The sequence below is a fragment of the Onychostoma macrolepis genome, chromosome 08, assembly GCF_012432095.1.
Source record: "Onychostoma macrolepis isolate SWU-2019 chromosome 08, ASM1243209v1, whole genome shotgun sequence".
Taxonomy (NCBI): Eukaryota; Metazoa; Chordata; class Actinopteri; order Cypriniformes; family Cyprinidae; genus Onychostoma; species Onychostoma macrolepis.
This window is the reverse complement of record NC_081162.1, coordinates 13,568,493-13,582,129: the sequence shown is the minus strand read 5'-3', so window position 1 is coordinate 13,582,129 and position 13,637 is coordinate 13,568,493. Positions and strand designations below refer to the sequence as shown.

The 13,637-nt window shown below is 36.5% G+C and overlaps 1 protein-coding gene across 1 annotated transcript; it reads right to left on the bottom strand.

Annotated features, from left to right (window-relative positions):
• Window positions 1–3,814: 3,814 nt before the first annotated feature.
• Window positions 3,815–6,684, bottom strand: mc3r (melanocortin 3 receptor). The gene has a single exon (XM_058784715.1). The coding sequence runs from the start codon at window positions 6,682–6,684 to the stop codon at window positions 5,707–5,709; it is 978 nt and encodes a 325-aa protein (XP_058640698.1). The 3' UTR covers window positions 3,815–5,706.
• Between the last annotated feature and the right edge of the window lie 6,953 nt (window positions 6,685–13,637).

Sequence of the window (13,637 nt, the reverse complement as noted above, 5' to 3'; positions counted from 1 at the left end):
TAAGTGGCTTAATTTTTATAATTTTATAATTTTATAAGTATAATTAATTATAATTTGCACTCACATAACACCTACATACTTACATTAATGTTTTAAATATAAAATTTAGAACACAGAAATATGAAATGACAAAAAAAAAAAAAAATAGAATGATACTTTTAAAAATTATAATAAAATTACCAGTAGGTGGCAACAAACCACTACCTTAATGACTGAGTCTTAATTTATTCAGTCAATTCGTTCAAAACTGCCGTTTTATTCAGGAAGGAAGGAAGAAACTGTTTTTATAGTCAGTGAATCGCTGATTCAAGGTGTTCATTCATTCAGTAATGAAACACTGCTGAGTGCAGAGATGCACAACATGGCTTTGTTTAGAACTGTTTTCACGGAATAGAGCAAAAAGAAAATATTTTCTCTACGATTTAAATCACTTAATATTATCTTCTTGTTAACTGAATTTTGGTGCCCTGACACTAAGTAAAGTTTGCCATAGACCATGCTAAATGCTAACCAATCTGTTCATATATTCGTATGGAAATGGGAAATGCATGAATGTAAATGCAGTGTAAAACAAAATGTATTTTAGGTTACCTAATTCTACATTTCTGTAAAATGGACAGCTGGCTGTATGATGATTCTGCCCCTCATAGTCAGCATCCTGTTTTTGATTGGAGAAATCTCCTGTAACAGACAGTCACAACAGCCTTTTTGTGTTATTATAGATTATGATCAGAAAAAAACTACCGTACAATAATACAGTACAATACAAATTTATTTCTATAGCACATTTAAAACAACTGCTGTTGACCAAAGTGCTTTCCAGTATCATTACAAACAGTCATACAAACAAAATAAAACATTAAAAATTTCAAACCTAATCACTCTAATCAATAAAATAATAGAATTTACATTTTTAATAAACACATAATATTTATTAGCAAAACTTGCTATATTAATATATTGCTAGCCCGTTCCTCTCTTTAAAAAGTCAACCCTTTCTGTGAGTTAGTGGAGCTAATTTGGCTAATTTAGTAACATTTGTTAAGTTGATGGAAGCTCACCTGCTGTTAGCACCGCTACGAAGGCAATCACAAGAAAAGACTTCAAAACACCTCCAATGCATACGACATGACCACAAGACCACAAACTTGAAAATAAAATACAAAAGATGTTCTTAACAGTGGTGTTCTTCACTCAGTATTTCATGTTAGCTGTCAGTGAATTTAGGGACCGTCTCTAAAGTTACATAGGACATTGGTGTACACATTTCTAACTTAAATAGCATTTGAAGAGAATTACCTTACTTGCAATAAAGAGGCAGTGTAGAAATGTTATTATGCTTCCCTGTGTTCAACTAAGTTAGTTAACTTCGGCTAACTGACATTATCTTACCAGTTGATGTTATCATCGACACAATGGCATTCACAAGAAGAGGATCCAAAATACACCTCTGACGTTGCAGACAACATCCAGACTAGAAACGTGAAAATAACAAACAAAAGAAGTACTTGAAAATACTGTTTAAAATCTCCGCTGAAACAGTGGTGTTGCCTAACGCACTTCACCTCAGTATTTCACGTTAGTTCGCTGTTAAGGTTAAGTAACGACTCGCTAGATTAGTTAACTTGCATTAAAGGGCAGCAGAATGTACAAACGTGTTTCTCAGTTTAACTAAGGTTTGTTTCGACTAGTATAGGTGACCTTAACTTACTCACCAGTCGACGTTATCACCGTTACGACGTCGTTAATCCGGCCATCAGTCAGAAAAAAAGGCTCCAACTCCAGACATGAAAAAACGACACAATGAATAATGTTAGTTAACTGTTAACAAGTGAAAACATCTTAAAATATCTCAGTTTTGCATAAAACAGAAATAATATACTAACCTTTTCATCCAGTTAATGGAACAACATTTCTCTTATGTCCTTTTACGGTCATGTCCATGCACCAAACAGTGAAGAAAACAGTGGTTCTTCCTTGCCATTGGTCAGTTTTTCGCGGGCAAGGTCACTACTGTAAATTTACAGCAGTTTACTGTAAATGGATTTAGAAATACAGTAGTGACCGTATATTTCCCATAATCCTTTGCAGTTCAGTAAAATACTGTATACATATTTTACAGTAACTTACTGTACATATTACAGTAAAATACTGTTCAAATTACAAAAATCGTTTACAGTGTAGCTTTGTAAAATTGCTATTGAACCACTAATGGCAGATGGACTATTTTGACGATGTCTTTCATACTTTTCTGTCTGTGCCTTGACAGTGTTAATTGTTTGGCAGTCAATGGGACAGTCACAAGCCTCCCAGTTCTCATCCAAAATATCTTAAATTGCATTCCGAAGACGAATGAAGCTTTTAAAGGTTTGGAAAGGGTAAGTGATTAATGACAACATTTTCATGTTGGGGTGGAGTAACCCTTTAACAAACTCACATTCAAGGAATAGTTTAGCCTACCTAAAAATGTAAATTCTCATCAGTTACTCACCTTTAAGTTCTAAATATATGACTTTCTTCTGCAGAGCACAAAATAATGTATTTAACCAAACCACTTTGAGTGACACATTGTGGACGTTGGACTGATGTTTTTCCAGGTACTTTGTAAATGACTGATCACATAATGAGATTTTCTCCTTAACGCGATTCTTTCATTAAGCAGCAGAGGGCCCCAAAGCACACAACAATGAGTCATTCATATGCGTTCTCCGATATTTCTTTCCTGGTGAGAAGCTTTCAGATCACTGCCATAGGATTTCTGCCAACTCTCATGTACTCTGTAACATAGCTGATGTGTGTATAGGTACCCAGTGACCTTCCCCCTGCAATGCAATGGAGGTGTTGCTGTTGTGCGTTAAAGGCAAGAATATGCAGAACAAAAAGTCCAGCATTTTGTGTCATTATTGACCCCTGTGGTTATCAGTCATACATTTGCTTTGGGGTTTGCATCAGCATAAAGGATGCCAATTACACATACTAAACTCCAAGACATCATGTGAGTGAATCACTGGATGCAGCCCGCTCTGGCTTCAGGTCTACAACAATTAAGGTCTCGAAAGTGTGAAGGCAAGATCATTAACGTCATTAGCTACTGACCTCATTGATAAGTGATAAACATTACTTACTTGTTTTCCCCTCCAGCTTTGTTATTGATGGATTGTCTCTTTCTGTTGGTACTGTATGTACAGTAGCAGCCTTGAGGCTCGTTCTACTCTCTAGTGTTTCTGTAGCTCGACTGGTAGAGCTCAGCACAAGGGTTTGACTGATGAAAGCCAAATGTAAGTTCACAGCCAGTTCATTCTATTTATTTGCTATATTTTAAAAACATATGCTTCAATGGATCCATAACAGGCTGAATTATGGTATGTATCATTCATAAATTTCACATGATTTCATAGTTTACTTGTTTCTATACGCTAGAGAAGGACAGATTTGTGCTCATTGCACAGTTTATCATAAGATCCAATGTTTTATGAATTCTACTGTATGCTGCATACAGGTAACCATTAACGGATCATTATGGAAGGATTTGAGCAACATTTTTGAGCAACACAGAAGTGTTTATTCAGGACAATAGAGTTTATCTGACATTTACTAAGACAACAAACAAGTAACTCCACTGGGAGAATAATAAACAAATATTGACATTTAAAGCTTATGTAGGCAGATACACATATAAAGATTGCTTGCAATGACTGAGGATGGTCTTGGATTTCTTTTATCTTTGTTCATCGCACTGTTAACCTTACAGTTCAAGTTAAATGTCAATATGATAACAGAACAGCACTTTGCATTAAAAGCATTTGTGGTGAGAATGAGAAGGAAACATCCACGCATGCACACACACAAACTTTTTTAGAGACACAAACTGGCATTCATGTATCCCACATGAAGGAACAGAGAACACATGGCGTGATAAAACTAAACCCTTTTATTTTACATGTTTTTTGGCAGACATTTGCTGGAGTTTGTGGCCACAGATACAAGTCAAGTGCTAAAGCTCATGCGCTAAAATAGTTCATAGAGTGGCAAGCACAGTCCCAATAACATTGCAGTGAGATTCAATACAAGTCAGCTAAGCAGAATATCAAACTTAAACCACTAGACACCCATAAAAAGTTAAACTGTGTTGCTGTCTAATGGAATAAGAGGGATAATTAGTCAGAGCCAACATGTGGTTAGTGCTCTGACACACAGTGAAGTTGTGCTTTGGGTGTCCTGAGTTTGAATCCTGGTTTGTGGTCTTTTCCACTTCTGAATAAAAGGCAAAACCCCCCAAATGAGATCTATTTGGTGTTGGAACTGACATGTTTAGTTGCGTACTGCTGTCTTAAGTCTCTGACTAAAAATAAATGGTGAGACCTCAGTTACATTCCACCACTGAAAGGCAAAATTAGAAACATTTGTGACTTTGACATGCAGCAAAATGATCCACACATGCGGACTCAATGCTGCAGCAGTTGGATTGAGTTTGACAGCATATTGTTGATAATCGGAGACAGTCCAAGCTGAATCTGATTCTAACAACTATGAGAAGCAACAAAGTTAGTGACACCTCAAAAAGACAGACAGACACCTAGGAAGTGCCCTGATGTTTTTGATGTCAGCAAGCACGTTTCACCGCAGACTGTTTCTACTTCAGCAGCTTTGAACAGAGGCATTTACACACCAAAAATGCTTGAACGCGGTCACAGTCACAGATACCTAAAATATACTATATACACATTTTGAACATAAGGTACCTGTGGGGTCCAAAAGTGTGACACCACTAGTGAAAATGTTTTTCTATTTTTGCATTTTAAATTAGCGGCTTGATCATTTGAGTGGAAAAGATCAAATGGAAAATCAACATGATTTTCAAAATCTCTTATTATATGGTTTGTTCTCTATTTGATTTAATGACATCAACATTTGAGCTTGCATGAACTCCACAATTGAACTCCAATTGTGGAGAACTCTATATCATATGATCCAGCATAAATTGAGATGATCCAAATATCTAGATTTTTTTTTACAATTTGTTGGTACGAAAACGTATGATTTTTTAGAAAAATAGTAAGCATAAAGATCCATACTTGAACTTAACCATCAGTGGGGCGTAAGCAGATCATACGAAAATGCACAAATGAGATCATACAAATTCACCACCAATTCACCAAAGTGTAAAGCAGTTACAAAGTGCTATGAGATTGTCTAGGCTTCACCGAAAAAACACAGTCAAATGATCAATGTCACAATCATTTGAATCGTTACCTAGAAACAATACAGAATTTAAAATATTTCATATTAATGTCAATCATAGTGTCTTTTAAAAATTTTGTTAAATCCTAAAACTGTTTTTCAGGGTTTTAATAGGAATTTAAATTCTAGATTTTCAGTGTAGTTTCAGACTGTCAGACCCCACTGCATAATGAATACACATAATAGACACAACTAACACATAATTGATCTGCCCTTTAAGCAAGCGATAGGTCACATTCGATCTACCCCCCAGTTCTCTGATTTTCTTGCAGCTCCTGAGCTTTCCAAATCCTTGATAGTGCTTGACAAATTTCCAGTCCTTTTTTCTGAATTTTTATGTCTGCTTTTGTCCATATACTTATCTCTCAATAACATCATTATGCCACCACACTTTGGCATCTTATCAAGGTAAGCTTTTTCTTTGTACATTCAGTCTCCTTTCAAATCAGACTAAAGTCAAATCATCTAAAGTGGGGGCTGACAGCCAAAACAGCACAGTATCTCCTTAAAGGTCTTCCTCATTTCCAGGCTGCGGCAGGCGTAGATGAGGGGGTCAATCACAGAGTTGCACATAATAAGGACCAGGTACGTGGTGAAGTGTGACATGTAGCAGAGGCAGAGTGGATGGTGTGGACAGGACACCAGCAGAATGAGGTGGAGGAAAAACGGTGCCCAGCAGCACACAAACACGCCGAGGAGGATGGAGATGGTCACGGCTCCCTTCATACAGCTGCGTTGACGTGGGGCCTGGTTGCCAGTGGCTGCTGGGGGTAATGCTGCAATTCTCTGGACGTGAAGTCTGGCGAGAAGAAACATGTGTACATAGAGAGTGGCCATGAGCACCAGCATGGCAAAGAACATTGTGATCAGACAAACAATCACAGTCTTGCTCTCCGAGTACACTATGAAGACGATCCCACAAACCACGCACACCAACCAGATTGCAGCGATGGCCACCAGCGCTCTGCGTACGGTCACTATGCTGTGGTAGCGTAAGGCGTAGAAAATCGTGACGTAGCGGTCGATGGCAATCGCCAAGAGGTTGCAGATTGATGCCACGAGAGAAATGCAGATCATTGAATCAAACACATTGTCCATCAAACGCACAAAATGGTCACTGGCCACCAAAAGGCGACTGCTTAGTACGGCAATGACAATGGTCTCCAAAGAGTTCGAAACACTCACCAACATGTCCGCAGCAGCCAGGCTGCATAGGAAAAAATACATCGGAGAGTGAAGGTTCTTGTTTTTGACCACGGCCAAGATGACAAGGATGTTCTCCAGAAGACTCACAATACCCAAGGTGAGAAAAACCTCCGCCTGGATCTGAACTTGCTCGCACAGCGCACCTGCCGGAGGATCAACGGTGCTGCCATTAGGAGGCAAAGACGTGCTGTTTGCAGGTTTCTGCCCTTTAAGAAACTGTAGGTATGAGTCGTTCATCAGGATTTTTTAAGATAAATAGATGGGGAAGAACAGATAGCAGATTAGGGATGGAAATTACAGAGGAAACAAAAAAATTAAAGCAGACAAAATTATAAAGAGTAAAAAAACAGATTCAGATAATGGAATAAATAAGAATAAACTGCAGGTGTAGTTAACAAATGTTGCAGTTCTACAGATGTTGGCTTCAAAAATCCCCTGCTGCTCTTCCGTTTGTTGGAGATGCTTCTGTAGAGATGCTGTGTGATTCAGAGGCTCGGAGCAAACGGACTCTCTCTCACAGCCACTGGCTGTACGTCAGCAGATGCAGCCTCCGCCTGCTCTTTGTGTGTTTGCTCAAGATTTTAAATGAAAGATGTGGGTACGTACACACACATTCATAGTGCATGGCAACAGGCAGGTGTGTATATTTTTGATCCAAATTAATAAGTAATTTATTTAATATATTTTTCCAAAGCTATAGTTTTATTATTGTTATTAATTTATATTAACCTTCTAATGCCATATACACTATGGTGCATATAGATGAGTCATGTTTATACGTCATTGTGTTGGTTGGCATAATAAAAATATGGTGTTCATGTGCAAAACATCTCGCAAGGGTCAAATACATAGGCTATGTCTAAAGCATGTTTAAGTATTAAAACATGCTACATTTAAAAATGCTGCGCTGATGAATGGAAAAGGAAAGCAGAGTCTCAAAAAGCGATTTTAAAGACTGAAATTCTTTTGACATGCAATTTAAAAACTCAAACACACCAGTTTAGCATGTTTACACAGAAAAAAGCTTCGCAGTTAACCGTGAAAACATGTTAGGTGCAAACCGCACTTAATTCATATTCTGCAAATCGGAATAGTTCAAAATGAAAAGTTTCAATTTGTTGAATACTCACCCTCAGGCCATCCACTTTGTTTTTTTAGTCATCAGAACAACACCAATGGATCCTCTGCAGTGAATGGGTGCCGTCAGAATGAAAGTTCAAATAGCAGATAAAAACATGACAATAATCCACAAGTAATCCACACAACTCCAGTCTATCTATTAACATCATGTGATCTGAAAAGCTGCATGTTTGTAATAACCATTTTTTATTAGAACGGCTTCATCTGTGGCTATTTTTAAGTCTAAATTAAAAACCTATCTGGTCGATAAGGCTTTTAATTCTGGTTGAAGCACTCTTTATCTTTGTCCTATGTTTTTGTTGCAAGTTATGATGTATTTTTTTTCTCCTTCCTCTTGGTTTTACAGTTTTTATTTTTCATTGTGTTGTTGCTGTTTTTAGTTATTCTATTGTAAAGCATATTGGTCAACTCTGGTTGTAGTAAATAGTGCTATATTAATAAAATTGCCATTGCCATTGCCATGTTTGTAATAAATAAATCTATCATTGAAATGTTCTTAACTTCAAACTGCTGCTTCGATCTGGCTAATACGAGTTTATCATATTGCCTTCTCCATTGAAAAGTCATCTAGTCTAAATCAGGAGAGAAATCAAGCACGGTTTAAAGATAAAATGCCTTAATGATGGACTTGTTTATAACAAACATACAGCTTTTGCTTCAGAAGATGTAAATTTATGAACTGAAGTTGTGTCGATTATGGATTACTGTGATCTTTTTATCAGCTGTTTGGACTCTAATTCTGGTGGCACCCATTCACCGCAGAGGATCCATTGGTGAGCAAGTAATGTAATGCTAAATTTCTCTAAATCTGTTCCAAATCGGGGGGGGGTTTAATAATTTATACACCAGATGGTTTTGTGTTAATAACAAAGTAAATAATTTTGTTTGAGCTCTTTCACGGAAGTGATTTTACACAGGCTTGCAGTGATAAAGACATGTCCTTGCAGAACTGTAGTCATTTTCTGATCTTGAGATAGAAAAATATCTGTTCTCTCATTCCATTCAGTATCCAGGGTAACTTGTATATATATTTTTTTGACACAAATCTTTAATTGTGAAAGCTTGAGGAGAGAAACGTGTTACAATGCATGAAACGCCACAAGAAAAAAACTGAAATTTATATGAAGTGAATAATTGAGTTTGAGGGTATATTCCTGTGGGTGTGCGTATGTGTGAATGTGAGAAGGATTTTAGTGTGGGTCCGTGTGATGAGTGTATTCCCACAGGATATTAATTGATTTTTTTCACACCTCATCACCTGCTTCAGTGACTTCATGAAAAGTTCTAGACCAGACTGTTTCACATCGTGCTTGGTTCACACTCCAGCAGACAATCATTTATCAATACATCTGACTCCATTTGGTGCCTTCTCAGGAAACCCAGGGAAAAAACAAGAGCTAAATTTATCAGTTAACCTAACAGTACTGTATTGCTGATAAGAGAGATGAAGCATGTTAAATTGAAGTGAGTAAATGAACCTGACCATCAAACCAATACACATTGATTCAGTCAGAATGAATGGAGCTTTGGCATAAGAAATTAATTAGTTTTTTGGACATTTTGATTATCTGCATCTTTCCACTGGATAAATCAAGGACATAGCCTACCAGCCTCAGGAACACTTGAATATGTAAACGGATTATGTAACTAACTGGAGGTCCAAGAGTACGGCAGGGTCATGGTTAAAGAATACTGATGGTGTTTAAACAGTTTTTATAAAACGGTTAGTTCCATTCCTCGATTCTGATTGGTCGGCAGCTGCGTTTTATTCAGGACACAGCACGGCTATGACCGATTCACCAAACCGTTCTGTGTATCACTGAGCAACACCCTTAGCAACATAAACAATCAATAGCATCAAAACTGTTTAATGTATTATGCATTTCGGCAGAATTAACTGTCTGTTATTTATTTAATGAAGCATGAGTGACCCCTGCTGGCCTTATGTTGCATCTTTCATCTTTAATTTTGAGAACCCGCCCGTCTAAATAAACGCTTCTCATGCGGAGATGTGTGTGCGGCGCGCGTCTGAGTGAAAGACTGCAGTTTCCGAAGTGAGGAGGGAATATTACTTAATTTATTAGTTTTCTGTTTCAGGTATGATTCTGTGTGTCCATCAGTTTACACTGTAATGACGCTTGCAAACTCGCGCTGTGCCGCGAATCGGTCTGTTTTAAAATTAAAAGACGGAAAACAGAAGTTTTCTCAAGATGAGAGATAAGCAGATGTATGTGTGTGAGAAAATATCATATATGGTGTTTAAAAAAATAAATGACAGCAGATGATAAGAGCTCTGTTTTTATTTAAGCTCCATTAGAGGAGAGGCAGGTTCGGAACATTCTCTTGCTGTTTACTGTTGCTGTCAGGAACTATTTTTTAGCGGAAGGACAGCATTTAACGAACTTACTTCAAAAAAAGTAACATTTCAATACATACATTTTGGGTTTTAATATTTTTTATTGTGTGGTAACCATTTTATAAAAGCAATAAGGTACGAGAGGCCGTGCTGTATTGGCTGAAGGGGTTGCAGGCACGGCCTCTGGTATTATTGCTTACATATTTCACAGGCAATGTACTTCAACATAGTGCACATTGGAGTAAGTTCACTACATTGCCTGCGGAATACAAATTTAGATTCAAACTACAATTAATCTCAGTGCTCGCCCCCTTGGATGCAACCCAACAAATGGGGTGGCGAATCTCATAAGGTGTCCAGGTCACATTTTACCCCAAAAATAGAGGGGGGGGGGGATAAAATAATAACTTTTATTAAAAGCAATAAAATAATAACTTTTATTGCTTTCAGGACAATTAAGCTAATTTACACCCAAATTCTCATGTAATGCAAAATACAGTCATTACTGAAACAAGATTTTTATTTATTTATTTATTAAATCAATGCAATACACTAAATATGTGACGAAAATCAATTAAAAAGACCAAAGTACTTTCTCGCAACACCGAAAACACCATCTTTACATCAAGAATGCCTAGACGCTCTTTGTTTCTTTCAGTTCCCATCACACCCAGAGTTTCCATGTGTTTCCTTTAATAATAATGCTGTTTTGAAACCTCAGACTTCAGAGTTCACAGAAAACCAGTTTTCAGTTTCTTATGTTTCACTATTGAATGGTGGAAGAGTGACAGGAGACAGGGGTGTCAAAAATCACCTTGACATTAAACGCAAAAAAGGCATATACTGTAATTCTCAGCCATGTAAATTCCTGGGGAGGAATCTAACCTTTGCTCAGGAGTCCGTTCGTGTCTTAATCAAACCCCCCTGACTTGCACCTCTCTCTGACTCATAGAGTGTACAGTACTGCTTTTGTCTCCTGGGGACATGGAATAGTTCATGGACAGGACTCCTTTGGGGATTTACTTATGCACACAGTGCCATACTGTAAAACAATATAGCCTATTCACTCTCTATGCTTGATTTTGTAACTGCTGTACTTTGGATGTACAACTAAGTTTTAGAGTTAAAGGGACAGTTTACCCAAAAATTTTAATTTGCTGAAAATTTCCTCAACCTCAGGAGTTCCAAAATATAGATGAGTTTGTTTCTTTATCGGACCACATTTGGAGAAATTTAGCATTACATCACTTGCTCACCAATGGTTTGTCTGCAGTGAATGGGTGCCATCAGAAGGAGAGTTTCAAAAGCTGATAAAAACATGATAATTATCCATAAGTAATCCACACCTAGTCCAGCAGTTAACATTTAGAAGTGAAAAACAAGTGTTTGTAATAAACAAATCCATCATTAAGATGTTTTTAACTTTAAACAGTTGCTTTCGGCCAAAATACTAGCCCTCTATACTGCTTTCTTCAATGAAAAAAGTCATCTTGTCTGAATCAGGAGAGAAATATGCACAGATTAAGCACCATTTACAAGTGAAAACAGGCCAAAACAGTTCTACACAAATATTGCAATGTTTTTATCAGCCGTTTGATCTCTCATTCTGGCACCCATTCACTGCAGAGGATCCATTTGTGAGCAAGAGTGTAATGCTAAATTTTTCCAAATCTGTTCAGAAGAAGAAACAAACTCATCTACATTTCGAATGGCCAGAGGAAGAGTATACATTTGAAATAAATTTTCATTTTTGTGTGAACTATTCCTGTGGCTTATTTTTGTTCTATCATTGAGTGTTTTTGTTTTCATACACTCTTGCACTGTGTAAGCTAATGAGAATTACTGCACCATTTCATAGAGGATGGATTTCACTAAGATTCTTCTGACATTACCCATATTACACAATTTCACAATATTAATGCGCTCTGACAGCTGTCACATCATTTCATAAGAGGATTAGCTGTGGCTGTTTACCTGCAATGTCTGCATCATTTTAATCATATTTACTTTGTGTAATAAAACAGCAAATATTTAATATTAAAAGTATTAAAAATGCTTCCTTAAATAAAAAATTGTTTGGCAAAATGAACACTTGTATGTTTGTAAGTGTCAATAAATAAAACGATGTAAGGTGTTGCTGTGTGTTAAAACAGTGCCACAGTTTTCAAACCCGGTAACACTGACTTTACAAAGCTTTTTGCATAAAGTCTCAAATACATGTGGGTGTATTTAACAGTCTCTACGCATTATTAGTTAGTTCCATGACCCTTGCCCTGCTGTGCCCACACACAAACCTGCAAAAATACAGATCCAGAAAGACTTTGCTAAATGTTCTTTGTGAATTAAAGCCGCTTGAGACATTGTTCTCAAACAAATCGCCTTTTCTTTAAAAGACATTTAAGTAGTTTAAGCTGCAGTGCATGTGCTTTATTTCAATTATTGTTATGAACTATCCAACAATGAAATATGCAATAATTTTCATGTTGTACTCATCCTAACACAACCTTACATTTTAGCCATTTGGGTCAAATTTCTCAAGCGGTTTTATTTTAATGAGTACGTAACACTGATGGGAGATCAGACAGTGTTGATCATTTGTCCACTAGAGGGTGTAAGTGCAGTACATGGGGCAAATGAGCATTTGTCATTGTCATTGGTTCACTCTAACCATTCATTTTAAAGACCAGTGTTATTTTATTATCATTGATATACAATAATAGTTTTTTTGTTCATATTTTGAATGAGATTTTATTTTCATTTTCATTTCAATTGTAGTTAAAGTTTTGTCATTTTCCCCTGTTTTTTAATGTCTAAATATCTAGTTGTCATTACTTTTTTTAATTAATTTTTTTTTAGTTTTAGTTATTTTACTAATTCAACAACAAACTAAAAATAACAAATGTTACCTTGGCAACTGGCTGAAATAAAAGTTGATTTTAGTTCATGCGTATTTTCTATCAAGTAACGATTTTTGTGGTTTTAGTGTAACGATAATAACAGACCACAAATGTAATGGCAAACAAGTTGCAGACCACATACATTTTCCAGGTACTATCATAATAACACTTGAGGATGCATAACCTGATATGACCTATTTTTATATAGTCATTGTCATATGTGTCCTTGAGAGCAAAATAGATGTTGATCTGTGTAAATATGAAGAGAGCCGTGACAGTGACATTTAAAGAAAAGGGAATGGAATTATATTACTCCTCTTCTCATCTGTTTTTCTTCAGCAATCAGTAGAACATTTTTTATTCTTAATCAAACAAATGACACTGGCTAGAAGGGTCTTTGTAGTCTAATAAGAGAAGATTATGATGGTAAAATGGGGGTCTATAATCAAAAATTCAGCACATCCTTTCCACCAAGGTCTTTCTTGGAGCACATGTGCTTATAAGAGCTACTAATGTTTCTTTTTTTCTTTCGCACTCAATATCAATTTACTGTCAGCTTCAGTTCATTCAGGTCTAAACACAGGACACTCACTAGTTGTGTAAGCAATGAATGTACTCATATGTGCACCTTATATGATGTTTTGCACTGTCTGTCATTTAGCTGTGTGTTTGTTGTTGCTTCTGTTTTGCTACCAAAGGATGAGATGCGCAATATTAGATTAAAGCAATAAGATTTTGCTATCTGGAAAAAAACATTTCTCGTAATTCCAAACAACATTTATTATTAATTTAGTAAT